At 43.8% G+C, this 24,695-nt stretch overlaps 1 protein-coding gene across 2 annotated transcripts in view; it reads right to left on the bottom strand.

The window, feature by feature from the left end:
- fam222aa (family with sequence similarity 222 member Aa) overlaps positions 1 to 24,695 on the bottom strand; it is a 56,325-nt gene that overhangs the window by 14,288 nt on the left and 17,342 nt on the right. For both annotated transcript variants that reach the window (XM_025897085.1, XM_005473313.4), the window contains one exon: positions 9,464 to 9,606. In XM_025897085.1, the coding sequence (XP_025752870.1) occupies positions 9,464 to 9,606 (143 nt within the window). The remainder of the gene's footprint in view (positions 1 to 9,463; positions 9,607 to 24,695) is intronic.

Here is a 24,695-nt window from a genome sequence, read left to right as displayed (position 1 = left end):
AATATTTTACCCTCCCAATGAACCTGATGTTCTTTCTCTTTAATAACATCAATAGCAATTCATCAATGAAATCCATAAATCAGAATTAGCTGCAAGCTAATTGATTTCTTATTAAAAACCACGAAACAGGTGAATAAACACAATTTAGTCTGAAAAAAAAAAGGACAACTCTCCGCCTGAGTGTGTTGACCTCTAAAACCCACCACTCTCTGAAATAATAGCGTTACCCTTTGACCCATAAAAAAACATTGACTCTCCCTCTGCATGTCTCTGGATCTTTTTTTCGCTGCTTTCTCTCTTTTTCCCCATCCTTTTTATTTCTTTGTGCTCCTCTCACGCTTCATCCCCCTCTCTGTCTTTTCATCCTCCTCTCCGTCTCCTCCGTCTCTTCATCCCCCTCTCAGTCTCTTCTGTCTCCCTCTCTGAGTAAGTGAGTTTCATCTGGGGTGCTTGCCGGGCGAAATCACCTCAGGGCGAACACTTTATTATCTGTAGTCAAAGCGTCACCACAAATACCATTCTACACACACAAGTGTCACTTTCCATTTGTCTGCACTCTGGCTGCATTAGCAGAGCCTTGCCGGCCCAGAGCCTCATCTCAAACGCACCCAGCAGAAGAAAACTAACAGCGTGGGAAAGCACTCGCCCTGCATTCCTGCCCCATTAACACCACTGGCAGCACCAGAGCAGACCTGCTGCCTCTCAAAGGAATTAAAACATTATTATCAACACTGACCTTTCTGAAATATCTTACAATATGACAAGCTATTTAGGCAGGAGCCATAGAGTCTAGGGGAAGATATCTTTATGTGCATGAAAGAGAACTAAGCAGATGAGCCTCCCTTTAATTCAGGAGATCACTGTGCATGTTAATTACTAATGATCTAGCTGAGAGTCTGGTCAACACAACACCAGTGGGTAGTTTAGTCCTCTTTGAGCCGCAAAGGAATGCAGGCCAGCAGCAGCAGCAGCCGTGTCAGGCCTTTTGTAGGACACCCGTGCACCAAACAAACAGAAAAACTGGGGCAACATGTTTACCTCACACTACACACGGCATTTCATAAACAACAACAACAACAAAATTAATTTTTTTTAAAAAAACGACCAAACAAAAAGAACAAGCTCCATGTTTGTTCCCATGACAGCCAACACCAAAAAAAGAGAAAAGGGCATTTCAATGGAAAAATAACCGTCCTGAATATTTCACACTGTGAAGAGAGCTGCTCACAGCCACGGCGTCATTTCAGGCACAAGTTTCACCAGGCTCTTTCCATTTGCAATAATTTATGGGGCTGGATGGGCAACATAATAGATTAATGGAAAAAATAACTATATTCATCGCAAAAATTGCTTTCTGTTTAATAATCAAGGCCTGCCAAAGGGCTTAGTTGAGTGCACGGTTCTGTATACAAGCGGGTTCTGTGATGAGCCAGCCCTCAGGCCTGCCTGGGCCACCCTCATTGTGCATACAGCATGGTCTAGAAAGCAGAGCTTTATCAGCAAATACCCCGAGTCAGCACAAGCAGCGGGGTGGTTATGTGCTGCGACTGGCACACCAGCCGATATTGTCATGTGCGATTAGGCCTGTGCTCATGAGCCTGTGAACTCATTCCTATGGCATCAAAGTCAACTCCACCTCCTACTCTCCTCCATTTACATCCATTCCTCTCTGCTGCCCTCTCCTCCTTCCTTCCCCAGGTTCTTCCCATTTTACATTCAGCCCTGCCGCTTCACAGTGTACCTTCAGTGAACCTTGTGAAAAGCTGTGCTCTGCTGAAAACAGATAGAGAGGGAGAATAAAACAGCAGGTCAAACTGGTTTGATTTCCAAAACAAATCTCGACAGCTTAATTAACTCCATCCAGAAGGGTCATCCACAAGTTAGAGCCAGCCAGCGCAACAAAGAAGCAGACGGCTCCAGTTGTTTTGTTTTGTCTTGGTACACCTCTCCAGATGACAAGGCTGATAGAGAGGAACAAAGCACAGCTCACGGAAGACAGAAAGACAAACTATGAGGCCTGTTATGGGGAGAAATCAGGAAGAGGAAACAGAGATTAAACCATTCAGCGATGAGCCAGAGAGCAATGCGGGACACAGAGCCAAGAAAAAAAACCCAACAAGCTAAAAACCTGACCTGAAAGATTTATGTCAGGCCCTCCTTGTTCTGTCTTTAAGAGAATATGCCACGCTGTGACACCATTTTCTCAAAGGGCTACATGTACAGCAAAGAGCCAGCAGCATTCAGAGTCATGCACAAACGCAAATGGACACAGCAACAACACACACACAGTTTTGGAGTAAAAAAAGAAAAGACCCAGAGGTAAAGATCGTAAGCACATACATAGATAAGAAAAGGAACCAGTGCACAGAGCAGAGGAGACGGGGAGGTAAGGGAGAGAGAGCAGGAGAGAGATGGAGAGATGAAGGGAGGCTGGAGGGGCCTGGGCAGGCCTGTCAGACTGGAGGAAGTGCTGGTGCGCAGGCCTGCAGGTAAATGGAAGAAGAAAGGCGCCTGCAGGCTGCCTGAGGCAAGCCTGGGCCCTTCTGTTCTATCATTTAGGAGACAAGTCCTCCACTGATTCCCAATTAATATTTAACACTGCACAGACAACAAGGCAGTACACATGCCGAGGAGAGGAGAGGAGAGGAGAGGAGAGGAGAGGAGAGGAGAGGAGAGGAGAAGACCATTGAAAGCATGCATAAATGAGAACGTTGTCAAAAAGATTAATCAAAATTTGGAAAAGATTTAATGTCAGTGGAGTTTTTGAAGGAAGGATTTAATAGATGCGATGCTCTATAATGTTAACCATCGCTTAAAGCTGAATGTTTTAATGTTTATTTTTCATCAATAAGGCTCCATCCTATCCACCTATGGGACTGTGGTCAAACTTAAAAACTTGTTTTAAGTATTAGAGTTCTGTTCAACTGAATTCAGTATGCTTTATTGGCATGAATGATGCACAACTGTGTCAAGCAACCCCGTCACCAAAGCGACAAAATTAGGTTATATAGTTTATGTGGTAAACTAGATCGATGACACCTTAAAGTTAACAGACAGAAAAAATGAGATAAAAATGTATTACAAGAACATTGTGAGTAGATCGTCACCCACTATCTTGCTGGCGAGATTCACCAAGCAGTCTGAGTGTTAGATGATGTAACAGGTAGTGTAGAAGCAACATACTGACTGCTGTACGGTCTTCGCAGACCCAGATGAAACTCTGCGTCTTGGCCAACAGAAGCAACCTGCTTGAAGACCAACAGGTGAAGCTCTGGCGGTAATAAAATTCACATGGCTCTTATTCACAAACTATTACTGATATCAAATTTGAGTTCTATTCTTGCAAGTAAATGATTTGTTTCTTACTCAATGCACTCCTCTAAATGAAACCTGTATATTTGTATCAGTGGCACCATCTGGTCACTGCCATGATCAATTTCCTGAGAAGCCACTTTCATTTGAAGGCCAATCTGACAATCTGAGTTTGCAGATTGTCCTTTGAATTTTGATTGGGTAGGGCAAAACTGATTGTTGGGGATAGTCTCTAAAGTCTTTAAGGAACCATGGAAGAGGGTTTGGAAGTTGTAGCAAGAGGTCTAGGATAAAAAGTCAAACCATGGCCCCAAATCTTTAAATATGTAAGTAAATATTCAAATTTGAACATCCTAAAATGACAAAAATGGGCTTCATGAGAATGAGCAAACCGCAGACTGCAGTTAAATGTCCCAGTGGAGCAATGATTTGATTACTGTGCTGTGGTCAGTTTGCACTCCCATGCTCTCTCTGCCAAAACCTCTGCACTGCTTAAGCAGAGAGAAAAACCAAAGGCAGGAGTGGTATTAAAAGTTCATCGCTGGTTCAATCCAAAACTAAACACTGCTACTGGCTCTCTAATTTCAAATTGTTCACACATGACTTCTTGTGCATTTTATAATCATGTTTATACCCTTCAAAGAACTCGTGCAGTAGCATACTGATCAATATGTACTCAGTGAATCTCAATAATAGCTATGAGGTTAAAATGCGTTGGCTAATTCACTTAAAACGAAATGCTGCTGAATCCTCCAAAGAGGACTACTTTTGTGCAAAATATTCAAAGTTTAGTAGAATTTAAGAGTGTAAATAATAATATCTTGATTTAAACTTTCAAATCTGCTGTAGTATTTTCATTTGGATGAAGCGACTGGACAGAAATAGAGCAATTAATGGCTGGAAGTCTGGTTAAAAAACACTCAAACTTTTCTTCCAACTCGCACACTTTTAAAGTCCAAATACTGGACCAAAATTACGTTTTTATTTTAAGTTTTGTTAAGACGTGCATGCTCCAAAACAAAATATCCTGCCAGGAGTGTGCCAAACCTCCTGAACGCCTCTCACAGCCAGGCTGTGCTGGGTTTAGCTTTATGAAGACACGATCATTTCCTGTGGGACAGCTAGAGACTGCAGACACTCTCTGTACCCTCGCTCAGATCCTCCAACCCACCCCCACTTTCTGGCAGGCGAAGACAGAGGGTGTCGATGCCTTGCACCTGGGACGCCCAAATGCCAGCTCGGAGGCTTTGGAACAAGGAACCTGTTTTTGAACCCAAGTCCTGCTGCGACCAAAACTACACCAGAGTCCCTTTTCCTCAAGCTCACCTCTCAAGGCAATAAGATTGCTTCACCCCCTGTGTTCACAGCAGAAGGCAGAGGGCAGAGGGAAGGCATGGCTCTGCTGGATGCCACCATCCGGAAATGATTCTCTGTGTGCCAGCAATCAGACGCCAACACGACAGAAGAGGCTGTGGCATGCATGAGGTAAGATATGTACAACTAATATCATATGGCCGTCTCTCTGAAATAAACTGCGACTCAAAATTCTCCGCTTTTCGCAATCTAGCAATATGACAAAAGTGCAAATTACACAATCAGTGCAGCTATGCAAAGCCAGCGATTCCCCAAAATGAAACTGCATAAATAGGAATGGAGGATGAGTTATGGAGGAGGACGTGGATAGCTGTCAATCACCTTGCACTGTAAAAAACACCTCGTGACCTCTGCTTCCTTGCTGCAGACAGTGGAATAATGACAGTCTCTGTGGACCCTCTGCGGAATTCCAAATGGGAGTTAGAAATGAGGTAGTTCAATCAGCGGGAAAAGGTCAAGTGCATGCAGATTTGCTCTCCCTTGCAGTCTCCATTCCTTTTTTCCCAGTTTCGCTTTACACCCTCCAGCCCCCACCACCTCCAGGGTACTGAGGCAATCAGGGTAAAGGCTGTTATTTCTGCTGCCGCAAGTGACCATGTTTAAATATTCAACTAAAAAAGTCCCCTCCCTCCCCTTTCTTGCCAACTCCCCCTTTTCCCCCTTGGATAGTAGTTGTTGAAGTATTGTGGTGCAATTTGATACGGCCAGCTAATTCCACTGTTATGTCTCGTACTGCCTCAGACAAGTGTGGAGGAGAGGTGGCAGCAGGTCATTACCTGAGCATATTTCCCTCCCAATGGCAGTGTGGCTTAGGAAGAGAAGCAGCTAAAAGCAAAGAAAACTAATGGCTTTGGCAGCTCTGCCTGCAAAAGCATGGGGCTATTAGGAAAACTACAATCCCCAGGTGTACCTCTATGTCATGTCCTAAGGCTGTATGTGACAAGGCCAGGTTGTCTCTGTCGATCAAGCTGGAAGAGGGCCGAACCTGGCCTGACATAGCATGAACCCGGGATACCAAGCCTTCTGGGAATTTTTCATCTACACCTGGCTGATTGGCACCCCCGGGCCTCCCGGGTGGTGTCACACAGGGTTATGGTTGCAGGTGTGCTTGTGTAAATGTGTGTGTACACATCTCTGCTACAAGAAAAATTCTGGGCTGTACAACAGTTGATTGAAGAGTGGTTTTAGCTTTAAATAACAATGAAAAAGCAGCTTTACGTGTCTGACATTAGTGGAATTGCGTTCATCTTAAAGCGAAAATCATTTTTGTTTTAATTAGGCTTAGGTGCAGTGACACCAAAAGTAATTATAAATGACCATTGTGTGCTCATGAGTTGCAACCAGGCACTGTTGAGGTTAGAGACACAAGGGAACACCCAGGTTTAGCCCAAAGTCTGATCCAATCATAGGACAAATATGGGAGTGGCAGTAAGCTGTGTGGTTAACAAGGGTACTGTAGTAGTATTGACAGCATGCCTGGACAAAATGTGCAAATATGCACACCCATTTTGACAACTGCATCGTTACAAAATGTCATGCTGGCACAAATGCAACTGCTAAGGAATGAATAAACAAATTAAAACCTGCTGAAATTTGAAAAGATATTATTTTGGAAAATAGCCAGCAGAAATACCCCCATCAACCACTCAAGTGAAGGATTCTGGACCTATTATTCTCTAGCTGACATGTGACAGAGTAATTGCTGTCTGGGCAAGAGGGGAGGCAGGGTAGTGGTGGGGGCTGCTGGGCCTCCTGTCCAGCCATCTCAGTGTTCACTGGACTGGTGCGCCTCCCGTTCCCCTCCGAGAGCGGGGCTTTAACGCTCACCCGTGTTCCCTGGAACTTCCGGACCACATCGAAGGACCACGACGAGGATGATCAAGGAGAGGGATGGGTGGAGAGGGAGGTCACCGCCGGCTGAGGGTGGCCAGGGTCAGTGGCATCCATTCACCCCTCTCCCCCTGCAGGGCCTTTCTCTCTCATCTGTCTGGATGGGTGCCCTCTCTGTGGGGCACAACACGATGAGAGGTCCTGGCTCCGCTGCCGTCTCTGCCTTTCATGTCTCCATCTAGGGCAGTGGTAGATAGACGTGGAGGGGGAGGACGAAGGAGGGGGCAAGCTACAAATGTCACCCATAAGAGGGGATTTAATTAAAAATGACAGGGGCTGGCGCTGGAGAGTGCAGCCACATATGTGCGGAATTTGGGCGCAGTGAAAGCAAGTGCCTATGATTTATAATTCAAGTAATGCTCTGCACTCCTTTTAATTCTACGGCCAAAGAAAAAACTATCAAAAGGCTGCCCTGTGAGGCTAATCCAATATGATATTTTTAAGGGCAGGCGGTCAATAGCTTTTTGAAAAGCCAGCTTCTCTGTCTCCCTTTCTGCTTCTCTCTCTCTCTCTTCTCTACTTGTCTGTCTTTCCCCGTCTCTCTCTCTGCTCCTGCCTCCTTTCTCTCCCCGCTCTACAGTACCTCACCCCACCCTCCTGAGCACAGACACAGAGCGGGCTGTGATAATGGAAACATCCCGCTCTCCGCCTCCTGTTTCTCCTGCTAAGCTCTGTGCGCTTGGGGGAAATTGATTGTCTGGCGAGCCGATCTGAACGCTTCCAGCTGATGGTAGAGCCAGTTAAGTCCTTTTTTATTGAGGGTATGAGGGATTTTTAATGGGATTCAATGGGAGTCGCATCAATGAACTGTGCAGCCACTCGGCATCTGCATGCAGGGGCTTTTTCTAAAACCCTCCTCGCCCTCTTATCCCAATGCTCTGCCACCCCACCTCCACTTTCTCTGACACACACACACACACCCACACACACACATACACATGCAGTTTTTGTGTAAAGGAAAGCAGATGCAAATGACAGAGCTCACCTCTACCTCTGCTGCCACGTAATCCCCCTCCTGCACTTTTACTTACTGTCCATTTCAAGGGTGTATTCTTGTATTCACCCTCCTGTTGCGAGCCCTGTCATTTTACCCACAAACCCTTTCCATTCTGGCACAAACTGGGCCACGACCAATCAGTCATGGGACCTGCTCAGCATGGTGACCTGAGTGTGCCCACTTCTGCAGCCAGACCCACTGTCTGCTTTTCTGCAGCCTTTCTAGGCCCGAACAAACAATTGCCTTATTGAGGCCAAGTGCTGCACGATGGTGGAAATCCAACACTTGCCTCCCCCTCCCTCCAGTCCAAGGACAGAAAGGAGGTTATTATGTTCAAACATCCTCATTATGAACCTCAAGTCAGTCACTGCGGTAGTCCTTCAATCAAAGGGTTTAACAGGTGGAGCAGGAGAGGGAGTGACAGGGAGAGTTAGACAGAGAGGGTCAGCAAGAGGGAGGGCAAAGGGAAAGCTGGAGACTGTTCTTTTTCTCTATTGATTTGAGTCCTGACTCCCACTGGCTGCTCTTCAATAAAGGACCTTGAGAGGAAGTGGGCTAATCCTGCAAAATTGGAAGTAGGGAATCGATTAAGAAGCCTGCTGAAGACTCCTTCCCTTTCTCTCCCTTCCTCTTCATCTTTACCTTCACTAATTTTATTTTCACAATTTCTCCTTCCCCCTCCCCCTTTCACTGCGCCTCTCTCTCTAAAACCTCATTAGCGATTTGTGGTTGGTTCACTAATCTAAAGAGCTAACCCTTCCAAATGCACCCAAGGCTTTGTTTATCTCTCTGTTCCTCCCTGTTTCACGCACACCTATACACCTCCATATCCACAGGCTAGAAAAAACAACACAAAAAAAGCCCAGAGTACATATATTATACAGTCACCTTTTTGGTTATGATTCTTCTCTGCTCTGCACGAGGAATTTGGAAAGTGATGTTGAGCTGAAGAGTAGCTAATTGGACAGTGAGGAGCTGAAAAAGAATTTGGGCAGCGCTTCATTTCTTCGCCAATCAAGAGTTTCAAGCCTTTCACAGGGCTAGTTAAAGGCTTGATACAATGCTCCTCTGATGAAGAAGCCCAGATCCTTCTATTTCCACTAAGCCTTTGTAAGCTTGGGTAAAAACTGCAAGGTTAGTACTCCCCTGCTCTCCATCCGCCAGCCCTTTTAATCAGCTTGAGGTAGCTCGTAGCCCTGCCATGTAAACAAAGGCCAATAAAGAGTCTAGGAGTGTTAAATAAGCAGGAAAGACCTTTCCTCCACTTGTCAGACAAAAAAGGCTTATCCAAAGCTTCAGCAAAGTTAACGAGAAGTTCACCTTCCAGAGGCCTGACCGCTGCAGCTCTCTCTAATCCCAAACTGGTTAGAGCTAGTTTCGCCAGCACTCTTAGCGGTTTTCAGCCCTGGCTCATCTCTGTCCCTTTACACCATTTTGTGGGTGGACAGAGGGTGGTGCTCGGGAGCAAACAGAGCAGCTGTCACACTTTACATGCGGCCGGCACAACCAGGGCCAGACACTGTAAATGTTTACAGACCCTCAGGGTCACCCAGGGCCACTGAGGCACGTTAAACACTGTCTGTTCGGCCCTGTTGCCACGACTGCACAATCAGCACTGCTAAACAGCCTCCCTCACAATGAGTAGCCAAACAACATAGCATTCCAAGGTCTAAGTGCAAAGTGAATGAAACTGTTTAGAATTCCTCAGAGTATTGAGAGAAAATAGTGCCAACAACAGAAACTGAAAAGTCTATTTTTCGTAACTTCTCAGTTAGGGTTAACAACAAGTTTCTGTCCTTCAGCATGAAGATCAAACACAAACGCCGTTTCATTCCACTGCTTCAGGCAAGAACTGCTGACCTCCATCGCACCCTCTCTTTGTTAACTTACATTTCCGTCCAAGGGCTTGTGGTGGCTCCAGGGTCTTGCTGGCACACACTGGGTGCTGGGGTTGAGGGTTTTGCCTCCTCTGCAAACAGGCCAGCATGGCGAGGTGGGCACAGTACAACAGCCGGGGGAGTTCTGCGGCCAACCTAGAGTAGGAAAGGAGCAAGAGAAAGAGAAAAAGAGGAACATTGCAGTGAATTAAGCAGGATGATTTGAGGTCACAGCTCCATGGCCGTGTCTCGTAAGGCTGCGGGAACTGGCTCTGGGCTAGATGGGCTAGGTTTCTCACCCACGATTTAATTGGTAAAGCATGCCTACGGCTGCCTGCCCCTCAGCTGTGTGTTGAATGATAAACACACACCTGCATCGGGGCACCGCAGTTGACACGGGTTCAGAGCACAGTCCAGGCCAGTCACTCTGCAGCTTCAAACAGCACATCCACAAAGCCATTCAACCGCATCTCCTGTCCATGAAACCATCGTCAAAACAAACACACGGGCTCACACACAAAGTAGCAATACTCTGGCACACTGAGACACATTCTTTCCAGGCCAGTGTGTACGTGGTGATTGATGGCGTTATCTATGGACAGCTTAAAAAAAAAAAAAAATGGGAATGCTGAGAAAACAGCAGTCTGCCTGCAACAACTTAACATGCAACAGCTCTGAGGGACTGTCAGGAAAGGCCTGGGGGGGACTGAGTGGTGTCTGCATGTATGTGTAGCCGTGTGTTGAACCGTATGGTTGCATGTGTGTGTGTGAGCAAATGCGATGGGCTGGGAGGGGGAGACTGCCAACCGTACATCAGGGCTAGTGACGGCACTAATCAATCTCCCTCTAGGCCATAAATCTCCAGCTCTACACTTCCATTTTTCCCCCACAGCCACCTTCACTCAGGAACAGGGAAGCAGTTGCTGCTAGTTTCTTCTCAAAAAGCCCATCCTAGTCCTAGTGGAAAGCACAGGACACAGTTTTACATATATTATGTAGACACAGGTTATCATTCATCAGAAACTTATGAGTGTCACATAGCACAATGATGACTGATTACTTCTACTGGTTTTATGGGCCAGATGAAAACAGCTAAAGCAAACCGCTGAGGTTCCAGAAGTGTTTTTATATGATAAGGATCGAGATTCACTCCACTATTGTTTACTCAGCGGATACCGTTCATTTCCTGGAACCACACGCTCTCGCTGTATTGAACACTTTTGCAGCCCAGTCTCACCTACAATGGATAATGGCTGTGTCTATAAAAAGGACTGTGGCCTTAATCTTAGCTCAGCCTGTGTTTGAATGTCTTGTCCAAAATGCATCAATATGAAACACTATTGTTTCCATCTGGGCTGGTCTCCTCCCATATTAAAACAAAGAACAGAGGCAAATATTTCATCTATGCTGTCAGCGCCAGCGTCTCCCGCCATGATGCGTGGCAGATTATTGAAAAATGATTTCTCATGCGCCTGTCACAGGCTTGTCCCCTGTTATTTATTTTCTCAGTGAATCACTAAATGAACATTTAGCCACCTGCCATCAGTCCATTACTTAGTTTTATAGATTATCATTTTAATATGAAAGAATGCAATTACAATGATTACAAGATAAATTAATGGCAGCAAAGCGCCGGCTCCTGTCTCACTCGTTTAAAGAATAAAGCAAAACACAGACCACCAGTGAAAATCGTCAAAACATTAAACCAGCCGTTGACGAATCCAATCAAATCAAGCTTTGTAAATGACCAAATGTTCCTGTAATATTTGACCAAAGTGAAAAACCATCATCTAAAGCAGGCTAAGTTATGACTTACACAAAATTACACAGTAAATTTGGTAACTTTTATTGAATATCTGCGACAATAACTTCCAAATGCATAAATACAAATTTACTGCCTACTTTTTCAGTGCTACATCATCTGGCCTTAAAACAGAAAATCCCCGGCACGGCTTCGGTGAAAAAGAGGAAAATTATAGACTAAATCCTTCATCTGAGTTTGGCAGTAATTAACTTTAGATTTTTATTTACAGGTGTATTTGTATAAACTTGTGAAATCTCCCACATAGATTTTACCTCTCAAAAAAGGAGATTTAAGAAGTGCATCCAAATGTTCTACAGCCATTTAGCTTTTCGAATGATTCAAGCAAAATTTGATTAGAAGTGTGAGGGTGGAAAATGCAGAAAGGAACTACGATACGCAAACACATCTAGCTGCCTGTAATTAACACTGAATGACTTCCCTGGTTTGAATAGGTAATGATCAGAAACAGGTGTTAAATGCATCCTCCCCGCCCAGAATGCAGTCTTTCACCCATAAAAAGCCTTTAAAAAAAATAAAAAAATAAAACAGTTTTAAAGAAATTACATTTGACCTCAGACCCCGAGGCTTGTATAATGCACTTAACACTCGCAGTCACATGTATTTTTAAAGCCTTTTAGAAGCAGCACAAAACAACTCTTTTAGCCTGTCGGTGTGAAAAGGGTGTTCACTAAAACTGCATCTCTCTAATAAATATGAGTAACCTGCATCTTTAGACTCCGCAGACTCCTCTCCCTCTTCCTCTCCCTCTTCCTCTCTCACACACATTTGCAGTGAAGAGAGGGGCCACTCTCTGTCTCGCCAGGTGCTTGAGCAAAAAAAGGTCGCTTGCAGTGCCATTTCCTCTCACACACAGGCAGGCCTGGCCTAAACACACTGGCACTTTGAGCTCATTACTGGCTATTCACATAATCCTTTCTCTGTGTCCTCGCTGTGAGGATACTAATTTCACAACAAGCCCATCCTCACAGTCCATTTGTTCAAAGATAGTGGTTGAGAGAGTGGAAAGGGACACATGGTGTAGATTGAGACTAAAAGCTAGTCTTAACGGGGGATACCACCGCCGTTTTCCCCTCTCTGAAATAAAAGACAATCGTCTAACTACCCTCCATTTTTCTCCATTTGCTGCTCACCAAATGTATTCGGAGGCATTATACTTGCTGAAAGAGACCCTCTTTTTTTCAATTCAATTTCAAGAACCAATTTTCCCCTATTATTGCCGTTAAGAGAGAAGCAGAAGGTGCAAGTCTTCAGCTTGTTTGTCATGTCCCCCTTTTCCCCTCATCTCCTCCCATTAGGTTATTGTACTACTTAGCAGATGTCTATCAGTGGCAGGAAATAATCTCCAAACTAAAACCCTGTGATCCATCGTCCAGCTGCCCAAAAAAAACAACCTGTCTTGCGGAGGTCAAACCCCGTGGAGCTGCTGAAGAATGTGTGCGAGCACACACGCTCACTGCCCGAAAAAAAAAAACAACACCTGCACTTCACTCACTCATCAAATCCACTCACAGGTCTCCTATTACACCAGTGCAGGGCTATCTCAAAAGCCAGGATGTCTATCGGCTCTTTCTCGTTCTGCTAACGCTGCTGCAGGGTTTGCAATGGGGGCGGAAGATCAGTCCCATGAGATGAGGGAATAAGCCGGAATCAAGAGGCGGTGGGCTTGGCAGAGGGCTATTTCTTAGTTAAAAGGTTCTTAAACTGCAGAGGAGATCAGAGGAGATGGCTCCCTGCGCCCAAAGCTGTCTGCTCAGATAAGCATCCTGCCAAGTGCGGGGTGTAACAGGGTGGTCATGGATGAATGAACGGTGTGTGTGTGTGTGTTTTTTGAGGTATACATGTTCCAGGTGAAAGAGAGAGTGAGGCAGCTGATACCCAGGACATGTCCGTACTAACAGGTTTTCATCTTAAAATTAAAATGTAAAACTTTTGCGGCTTTTTGCCTAACATCCAAACGACTTTACCTTTTTTCTTTAGGGCCCTGAAAACAGAGATTTTGTTTTAATTTAAAAAGTCTCAGACTGTGTTTTAGTCTGAAGTAGAGAAACGATGTTGGAGACAACATGTGCAGTTTGATTTGAGTCCTCGTCTGATTCATCACGACGCTGTCACATTACGCTTTTCATCAGTCGTGACTACCAGCGGTTATTTTAACACGTTACTTCAGGTGTTGCTGACCTTGATTTCTGTACCATCAGAAATCAAGGTCAGCAATGTGCTTATCATGCTGGCTATATGTGCAGGTGGCATGCAGTGTACAGTTTTTCAGGAGTTTATTTATGGACAAAGGTTATTTCTTTGCTGGTGCTAAAATGCTGATCTGGTTATAAATATAAATACATTAAAGTTAAAGTAGCCTCAGGACCGGGTACTTATGGCTCTAAAAATATATCTCAAGCGGCAAAAACTATCCAAATTAAATGCATGTCCAACCTAAACTGCTGTCTTAGTGTGTAATCAGATGGGTGCTGGTTTAAAATACGTTTTTATAGTTTTACACTGCATTAAATGGGAACCGCACCTTTGCAGCTGTTTGTATTTAAACAGCATTTATCATTTGTAAACCCTGGCTTATACTGCCATAAGAAAAGTTTACCAGTATCACAGGATTTACACTCATATAAGCCAGTGTGCATCTCCAGCAGCAACATTCTGTATTAATACAGGGCACATGTATCAAGACTGAAAGATAACATTTGGCTGTTGGGGTGATGAACAGGTTTGACTGCCATATCCAAAACCTAAACTAGTCCGTAGCTCCTATAACTGTAACCGCTTTCTTGGAACAATTGATTGGAATAATTAACAATATATTGATTGGATATCAGCCCGATTCTGACAAAAAGCTGCACTGGTTACGGCCATAATGGCTCCAATCAATCACTCGAGTTCTGTTTTGTCCAGTGTTTACTACACTGCGCTTCAGCTGCAGCGCACTCGCTCTCACTCACTTACGTTCAGTGTAACACTTGCTGGGAAGCTTTTATTGCACTTACAGCAACATAACTTCTTGTTGTCAACTCTGCTTCTATTATTTCACTTCACCTGTGTAGAGTGAAACTGCTTTCTCCCTTCCCTGAAGAAACAGGTGAAGTCGTAAGTGATAGCCACATACAGAAGCTTATTTATCAGCATTTTTTGTTCTCATTTTATTATTTTATTCCCACTGGGTTATTATTATTATTGTCATTGTTTTACTAATAAATACTGACACAGTAAATTTATATTCTTGGATGGATCTTATTTGTTAATTTTCTTGTATTCAGTGTGTTGCAAAATAAGGGTTTGTAGTATGATACAACATCAGCGCCGCTATCTGCGAGAAGCTGCTTTCAGGTTTTGCCAGTATTAGCGGGAAAAATAAACTATTTTCCAGCTCTAGTTAATCTTGCTGTTGTTTTTGTTGTTACCAGTTTACAGAAAACTTCTCATCAAGCTTCTACAGTTGATCGTCTTAAGCGTCACCAGTGAAAATTTCCCCTCCCAGCAGTGGTTCGGGAGCCTGGCAGACAGCCTCCACAATAAGCGGGGGGCGTGGCTTCAGCCTAATTGAATGGTGACCCTGCCGTCTCACTATGGGACGCCCCATGCAGTGCTTTTAACAAGCTGCTGTGTCTCCCCTCTTAATAAGCCCAAACAAGTTAATCCAATCGACACACTCAAACCCTTTCTTTTTCTTTAACAAGGCACTGCCTCTACCCCGTTAATCCCTGGCGCCCCCCTTCTCCGTCACCATACCGTCACATGAATGGAGAGAGAGTGAAAGGCTCCATTAGGGAGGACTGGCAGTAAACCCCTTTCGGCTCGGCACTTTCCACACACCAGCATTAAATTATTTGCACTCATACTGTATATTCAAACACCCACACACTAATGCTCACATGTATCCGACAAAAAAAAAAAAAAAAGGGTCTATTTGGATGTGGCACACAATGAGAGGGTTATGTTCGCCGACCCTGATCCACATAGACAAACCAACAACAAAACCACACACAAACAAAAATTCTGAGGGGACGTTTGCCGACAGGCACGCACTCTGGGACATGAAAAAGGCATTGTTAACAAACCCTCCCAGCTCCACAAACAACAGCCACTGATTCCCTAACAATACAAGCCCCTGGATGCACTCACCCACCAGCTCTGTACAACCTCACACCAGCACGATAAATAACCTGCACAACAAAAGGCCATTGTGTGTAAAAGCCAACAGTTTGGGCATTATTGCCATGATATACAGTGTTGGAATAACATATTGGCAGCAGAGCCTTATATATATAATGCAGCATGTCACAGTTATTGGGGCTTATACGGCCTTGTATGCCGAGCAGTCATATTTATAAGAGGTTTCCCTGCAGATGAAGGGCAACTTGGCAAAAACACTCAGCTGTTAGCTTTCCATATTCCAGTCAGCTTCAATAGCGTCGCCCATGGGATGAAGGGTGAGGAATGTCTGGCAGTCCAATAGCAGCGAGTCGTCTGTCATCTCTAATCAAAACACGCATGCCTAGACTAATGTCAAGCCTATAATAGCAATGAGGACTAATTGACTTCACAGCCAACTACTGCATCTTTGTGCTGAGCTACGTTTCATTAGTGCTAAATAACAGCCTCACGAAGCATTGAGCTGTTATGTGGCAACTAAACTGCAGTGTTTAAAAAAAGAGGAAAAGAGCCTGAAGTTCAGAAGATATTAAATGTATGCACACACAGACTAAGGAGCATCTAAACCAGTTATGAGTGGACATATTACAGATACTCTCATTTCTCCACCTGAACTGCAATACGAGAGTAAAATCTGAAGGTGGTTCGAGTTGACTTGTCAGGCAGTGTTTCCACCAGTTTGCGCTCCTATTCTAGGAAGGTTCACTGACAGATACCTGCCTAGAGGTTGTTAATGTTTACCCATTTGCTGGGTTTAATGTCAGTTATTTTGTGGAAGATTGGAGCCCAAGTATGAGATCTAACCAAGCCTTGCAATCTTATAATCAAGCTGTAAATTCTTCCTGATCTTGTCTGAGAATATTACACAGCAGGCTGTAAAAGACTATTAAGACTTTTTAAGAATGTGTCTATTTTTCTGACTTATTTGGCAAATCCCGTTTAGTCATTTTGCATGCACATCAAGCTTCATTTGTCTTTTCAGACTGTTTTTAGCTGCGAGAACTTGTTTTGTGCCTCCCTCATAGTAATTGCTTAATAATCACACTTGATTTGGTAAGTCACATTAGTATTCCAAATACTGGTGTTGTGTCAACATCAGCACATTAATTTGCAAAAGGCAACACGCTCCCTCAAAAACCTTACCCAGTATAGTTATTATTTTCTATTTTTAACAAAATCATCAAGGTTGTTTTATCTTAAAACATAAATATTTAACATTTCTGGATAAGAGGATCCACTAGCCTTTAAACATACATCAACTCAAAGATGAGATTTAAAACAATATAATCGACAACAGACCAAATGCTCAAAGGAAGGTACCATTTGCGCTGGTGACATTTTATAGATGGACTTCTTCCCATAATTCTTAGAATAATTCATGTTACAGTGTTGGACGGTATTGATCCCCCTCACAACTTTTGTTCTTTGCTATAATGCACTCCACACTTGTCACGTTAAAGACAGGACCATTGTATTGATTGCAACACGGTATATTAAACTCTTGTAGAGAGATTTATTCACTAACTGTAGGGTTGGCGGTTCGATCCCTGATCACCTGCTATGATGTGTTGTTTTCCACTTACACCTCACAGAGAATATCTCCGGTTTCAAGAGATTTTCACTCTCATAAAAGAAAGAAACCATCGATAAAAGAACTGACATTCGTCTTACATTTATTTGACTTAATAGAGTGCTTGAAATGCATGACAGTGCTTTGTATTGACTTTTCTCACTTTTCTGAAGCCTACATATTTTTCTTGTTTCAAGAAACCTCGCTAAAGTATCTGTACTGGCAGATAATTAGACTTATTTCTAGTGGGAATTCTTCTCTAATCAAGAATTTAATTCTTATATTTAATTTTTTTTTGTTGTTGCCGCGAGCAGACCAGCTCGCATAGTTCGGCTCACTCTTTGCACCTGCAGCTGTTCCTGCACACGGAGTTCATAACATGCTCCGCTGCCTTGTAAGGTTTCGAAATAAAAAATGTCCCCACATATCTGAAACATTGTAAAGCACGGCCATCCGGGCTAGTGAGGAAAACAATGTATAGTGCGCCGCAGTACTAGGAAGCAATCAGTCTCCAGTTCTCCGAGGTATTACCTGCGCAGCTTTCGGTGGGACTTACCAAAGCATTAGTCATGTAAGGCTTAACATTACTGCTCTTTTTACACCTACAGAATAAGTGATCACTGCGGAGCTGTTACAGCAAGCCAAGCACGATGAGTATGACCTTCACATCACATGTGACAGTGAAGGGGCCTTGAGCACCAAGAGGTTAAGGACATTGTTCTTGACAGAGTCTGCCAACTTGCGAAACGGTTTTGTTTTCAACGGGCCCGAGAGCTGAGACAGTTTCTTCACCCTCAAAAAATATGAAGCAATATTTCTGAATAAAATGTAACTGAAAAATATCAAATCAAAGGTTAATGTATTCAAATAATAAATCATTAGGGAAATGTGAATATATACCAATCGAATACATTTCATTTGAACAGATTTTATTAAATTTACATGGAAATTTTTTGGGCATAATTTGAGTTTAATGACTGATGACTGCTGATCAAACAGTAAGAGTTTATGTGTTGATGGAAGGGTTTGTTTATATTGTGTAAGCAACAGTAGAAACAGAATACCATTTCAGCCTTTAGAAAAGTGTCCTTTGCACTAACAGCCATTCGGGAACCTGCCCTCCTCTGTTCATTTCAACCAATGTACTCTTCCAAAATGACAGAGTCCCTGCGCTCCTGCTCAAGTCAGTGGGGGACTTTGAGCAATGAGAGTGCGGCTTAAGATTGTCAGACAAACCACAGTGGAAACACATCCTGTTCCCCTCTTATTGTCTCAGCCTTTGTTGTTTTTTGTTATATTGTTTTACAAAGCAAAAGGATCAGTTGTTGTTTCATACCACTTTCACACACAGACCCAGCTAAATGATTATCGAACAATGTAGAGGCCGGCTGTAAAGTTTATCCTGAAAAACACTGGGCAACTGAAATGGATGATCTTTAATTAACTAAAGTTTAATCACACATTCAAACTGCATATCAATCCAAAACAAACAAACAGAACGCTTCTCCATGCAAAACCCAGGAAGCATGTCCAAATATAAACCAGCTCCCTCCCCGCTAACTTCAGCAATATGTGAAAAAAAAACATGATTTGTGCTTTTTGGTTTTAATTCTGGGATTTCTGTTTTCCTCCGTAAACCTTATTACACACGGTTTGTAAAGCATTGTTGATGTTGCAAAATTTCTTATCCCAATGTGACACAATCCTTTATTGTCCCAGACAGGTCCATTCATGGCTTAACACAACAACAATAAAACAAGGGCTCTTTTTTCCCCTCCTTCTAACCATCCTATAGTGGCTCACTTGAATATTCAAATGTTCATTGTCTTTTCTGCATTTTGTTCATTGTTTGTTGTGCTGTCATTCCTCAGCTTGGCTCCTGAACTTCAAAGAAAGGCTTATGTCAATTTATGATGAAATGGAGTGAGCAGGCGAGAGGGAAGACGGAGAGGGATACAGCGAGAGAGGGAGAGAACCTTCATGCAAAACGGCCCTGCCTCAGAATGTGTGCTTATTAATGGGTGTTCAATAAATCAATGGAATATAATTAAATTCAAACAGTGTGATTTCTTCTCCGACTCCAAATATCACTCTCTCTGCAGGGCCTAAGGTGACCCCAATTCCCATGGTCCAAAGGACAACTCCGCTGTCTTTCACTGGAGGGTGTCACAGATCCAATACTAAGTCATGCATAACATTAGCGTGTTTTGAAGCCCACAAGGCAATCAAATAGTGCACCGTTGAAATGTTGACACTGATCTCATTTGATATATCTCAAGTGTGACAAAGCCATTTTTGCTCTGCTGGATATTAAAGACTTTAAAAGAGAGGATGACACGAGTGCTCACAGCTAGTTGGGAAAAGGAAACAGGCAGTTTTCGCCACATATTTTCTCCTTATTGCAGTTTATATCGCTGAGACTCAGCAGTCTCTCTTTCACTCCATAATGTGTGCCATCCAGCTGTTGTCATCTTTTTCCCTCTTGAAGCTGGCCCCGACCATGCCAGCAAAGGGAATCCAATTGGACAGAGTGGGAGGTGAGTCTGCGGTTGGTAATCACCTGCTGGCTAAAGGCACAGATGGCACAAACATCAGCAAGATGTTCATGCAGCAGCGATCCAAGAAGTCTTTCTGACAGGCTGACAAACAAATACAGAAACCTGAGAAACCCACAGGAAGCTGAGGAAGCACTGCAAGCAGGTTTGATGCAGAAAGTTGGCAACCTGGGAGTAAGTGAGCAACCTGAGGTGCCAAGCACTGATCCCTGTGCTGTTTTCACAGGCAAGATGCTGGTGTCACCGCTAAAGAAACGGGCAGAGTGAGCAGATTGTAATGATTTAAAAATTTAGACTCTTTGCTCAACAAGAGCAGCCTAATAAGTACTGTGCTATGAGCCGATGGCAGAATTAGCAGCACGCACGCAGGCTGACTTCTTCTGACTTCTTTCGCTGCCTCTGTGATTTTATTTAGCAGACCAAACACTTGCATTCTGTTTCAGGTTTTAGAACTGCACTTCAACGAGAACACGACTGTTGTACATCTGTTAAGATTTTTCCCTGAGCTGCCATGACTTCTTCTGACACGCTGGAGAGAGCCCATTTAAGTTTTCACTAGGATTAACAGGCGATATATTTAACTACAACAGTTTGCACAAGCATGCAGCTATCGCTCCAATCAGGTGTAAAGCCTGTTAGCTCTTCTCTCTCAGCTCTGGATGAAGGAAGTTAGACGAAGTCATTTAGTTTATTGATGTTGCTGGCAGAGATTTTTTTTTATGGTAGTCAAGGCTCCCAACACATCAAACATATCAGAGTAAAAAGGCCCCAGAGACATCCCTCTTCTTGAAGACTCCCCAGCAGATGAGCTCCTTCTGCTCTCTGTGTTACTGCTTGGTGCCGTGGTTTGTCCTTCACAAGAGACAGGTAACACTGCCAAGACCCAGTAATTAGTGCAGATGGAGACTGTAATACTCTCTTCCCCTCCCTGCAGAAATGCCAAGGGAGGCAATCTATAAATTCCTGCATATTAATGCAATTTAAAACCACTCCAGACACCTTGCTGGAGGCATGTGATAAAAAGGGTGAAAGCCAGACTATGGCACAGAGCTGCGGATATGTCGCTGACATCAGTACCGTCTCAGCAACTTTGTGACCTAACACAAACCGGAATCGAGTCCCAATCTGTCTCCTTTCTTGGAAAATGCTTTCCAAATCCTGACCTTAGGCCTTACAACTGGGTCTCTATCAATAATTAAATGGTAATCTAAAAACCCATTTTAGTTAGGTCATCTTTCTGCGCCATTGTCCCCGCTTCTCTTCTTCCTCCGTCTATTTTTTCCCGTCTTTCCGTAAGATCTAGTTAGAGATTCCATTAGCATGAGAAAGCAGGCTGGTAATTGTCTTCACCCTACTGAGTGATCCCTGGATAGAGGATTAGGCAGTGAGAAAGCCCTATTTCAACTTGGAGCACAGATGCTGCCCACAGCCACCCACTCCAGATTAGATTAGACTGTGGAGGGATGAAACCAACTGGTAACTTCAAGCAGCATTAAACAAAAAGCGTGGACAGGAGGTTAAAACCAAACTTTTGTTCACCTTTCAGCACCAGCTGTGACCACCTTGTTTCCTCTTCTCTCTCTCTCTGTCTCTCTCTCTCAGTCTAGTCTTTTTCAAAATTTCTCCTTTAATCTACTAATATGCTTTTCTGTTGAAAATGGGGATTGTGGGAAAGGCAGCTTATAGTTTCTCTCTCTGATATACACAGAGTATTTAGAGCTGAATCTCCCTAAATCATCCCCCTGGGCCACCCTGTCCGTCACTAATCTGCACGCCACCACCCACTCATAAGGAGGTGTCACATTTCTGGCACTCCTCCATGGGATATAAGCACTTCAAACACCACAGCTTCTCCACTTGACCTTTCCACGGAGATGATCGATTAAGCCAGTTGGATTTATTCCATAAACAGGCAACCATTACATCAGAAAGGCGAGGAATTTACCTCTGAGGCAGAACTTAAAATCCATATAAGCTTCATGAGGATTCCAATTTTTATTGGCTTTTTCAATCCACGTCTTGGAGAACATTAATAACCACTGAGCTTTTTCGGGAGGCTGTTACCGTATCCGAACCGCTGCAGTTCTCCGGCTGTAATTATCGAAGCAAATCACAATGACAACAGAGTGAAATTCAACCGCTATCTGTACTCCATAAACCTGATGATGCAGGAAAACGATTGCGCTCGCTGCACTGCCGGGGTAGTACGAGGCGCATTATAAAACAAGGGGAAATTTAGCCCTGAAAAATTCAACGCTGCAAATGTGGCTTCCTTCTTTTAAAAACTTAACAAAAAAACAAAAGCAAGACGCAAACTGATAATTCTGGAATTCTTTAGTTTGCTGTTTAGGAGGCTCTGCAGGGTAAACAAAGGAGTATGAGCAACAATAAAAGCTTTATTACACTCAGCAGAAACTTTATTAGGTACACCTGTGAAATCTAATGCAACAGCTCTGCCATAAATGTGACTGGAGACTCTATTATGTTGCACCCCTCACATTAACCGGGCTGAAAACATATTAGGAACACTTTAAAATGTAGTCTAGCTCAGGTGTTGGGCTACATCAAAAAAGTGTAAAAGTAGACTTAAGGGTGGAGCTGCTGAACTGCATTGCATAAGATTTCATTGTCTCTAGTGAAGATGAGCTACAACCCTGTAGCTTTCTTGTTTTTATGCTTGAATACCTTTTGTATGCTTTCAGTACAGACAAGAAACAATCTGAAGTGAATCAACACGGTGAAGACACCCAATAAGATGAAAAGTATTTCGGTGGCAGTACACTCGAGTTAACGAGCTCAAATTTCAATTGTGAAAGTTATAACAGGAAATCTAAAACCGCTTCCATTTAGCCAGAAAAGCAGAGACCTCCATCGAGGAGCTGGACTCCTCCTGTTAGTGATCACAGTAGCCAGAGAGCTCTGCTTCAGCTCTGAGGGACTCCTGCTCTATGGTAATCATATCCTATTTGAATAATGAGGCAATACCGCCACTCCTGCTGCCCATTCCCCCTGCATCCTTGACTGGAGTCTTTGATAGACACTAATTCTAGCTCCATCTATAAAGCTCCTCTCATGCATTTTTAATAGAATCTATTACTTTAGGATTAAATTATAAAAGACTGTCCTCCTTAAATTTTTAATAGTTTGCATAATTGGTATCAGGGCCTGAATGCGGACCATAAAAACCCAGTTTGTACAGGCCTAAGCTGCAGAACGAGTTAGACGAAACCACAAAACACTGTTGCACAAAAAGTGACACACGTGGCAATATGACACTATCGCATGCAAGCACACATCTGCACACACATCTCAGAGTGCATGTGAGCGAGGCTTTTACAGCTTTGGTTTCACTGTCGCTGTGAATGCGATGCTTCGACCTCTGAGGGAAGGGCACAATAAGGTCAGGGACCACGAGAGATACTTTTGGCTGCTGAGCTCCTGAAGCAGCCTGAGGCAGGAGGAGTCACCTGAAGGAAACTGGAGACATGAACCAGGTGTCCACAGACACCTGCTGCCACTGATGTGACCACAACACTCACCAGGGCAAACAGCGAAAACTACTTAGCAGGTTTACAACCTCCCTTTGTCCCCACAGTCACTGATAACTGTGTTCAGTCAGCGTAAATGGAAATGCATTTCCCCTCTCTGTTCCTCGTCGCAGGCAGATCAGCCACAAGTTAAATGTCATCTGCACTCTCTCACTCTCTACATCTCTAGCTCGGCTCCTTCCAATAGCAGACAGAGCATACAGGAGAGCAAATGTGTCTGAGGCATTGCCTCCAAACTAGAGCCCCCTTAGAAATCTATGCACGTCACCAGTCCCCAAATTAGCACCACAGGGACACCCTCCTCACCGCCCCCGCCTGCTGGCGGCAGCTCTTTGGCATATCTGTACTGGGGAAAATATTTCACACTGTATGAATTATTAAGTGAGGGGCCAGTGCTAAGCAGTGTGGAGATAGACCAGTTATTCACAGCTCTATTGGGACGGATGCGTCGGAAACCCGGGCCGCTCGCCTATCAGATCGTTTGTCACGAGCAATAGACAATTTACAATGAGAGAATTTTTCAATTTATTCGTTCTGCTGTCACTGCACTTTTCCACCTCCACTCATTCCACTCGACAACCCCCCCTCCTTTAGTTCCGTCTCTTCTGGTTGCGGGGGCTCCATGCCCGAACCACCCGCGTGCTTCTCAGTCTGATACTGTTGCTCACTTTGTCTTCTGCGAGGGGAAGTCTGGGAGTGCAACACATGCGTAAAAGGCACGAGGAGAGGGACTCTGCTGCTTTAATCATCTTAACTGAAGTAAAGGTGTGTTAAGGACATGCTGTGTTACCTGAGGGCTCTAGGTGATGAAGCTGATCTGTGGCTCTGTGACAAGGAAAAGAACGAGAAACTAGGGGGGAAGATGCTTGGCTGTGCCTCTTCAGAACTTTTTGAGTACTTCAGTACTTTTTTTTTGTACCTGTGTGATAGGGGCAAAAGAAGCAGTTTGGTTCAGTTAACTCCAAGTCAACAGAAAAGAAATGCAAAACCTTACAGAATGCATAGATGTAACAAATACTATGATTGGACCTGTATTGTAATAAAAGACTTGGGAAAAATAAAAAACACCCAGAAGGATTTTTTTTTAAGTTAATGAGAATTTTCTTCAGGAGAAAGAAGAGGACCCACCGGGCATTTCCTCTTTCACTTAAGTGGAAATGCCAAATAACAACTCCCACACAGAAAGACAGAAGACCTCAGCACAAACGTCTGGCAGAATGCAATTTCACCATTAATTACCGAAGGTGAACCAGCTGTCAAAACAGCCACACATTTCGTTTTTGTTCACAAATACCCTCCGTTAAAGAGGATGAACTGCAGAACAGACCATGCCCGAAAGCCCAAAGCAGTACTCTACCACCATTTCATGTTTCCAAACCTTTTTTTTTTTTTTTTTTAAATATATTCTGTCTCTCTAAGCTGAATATACAAGAGAAACAGAACATTACATGAGCAGCTTTGTTGGTCTAAATGCTTACGGAGTGCACTGAGAGCAGCAAAGCAGCCCAGAGTGTTTCTTTATCGGCGATGTCCTTTGAAAACCTGATGCAGACGGGTTGCACTGAATAGGTCTTGATGTGAAAGGC

The sequence above is a fragment of the Oreochromis niloticus genome, linkage group LG12 (genome assembly GCF_001858045.2).
Source record: "Oreochromis niloticus isolate F11D_XX linkage group LG12, O_niloticus_UMD_NMBU, whole genome shotgun sequence".
NCBI classification, from domain to species: Eukaryota; Metazoa; Chordata; class Actinopteri; order Cichliformes; family Cichlidae; genus Oreochromis; species Oreochromis niloticus.
This window is presented reverse-complemented; position numbering and strand designations above follow the sequence as displayed.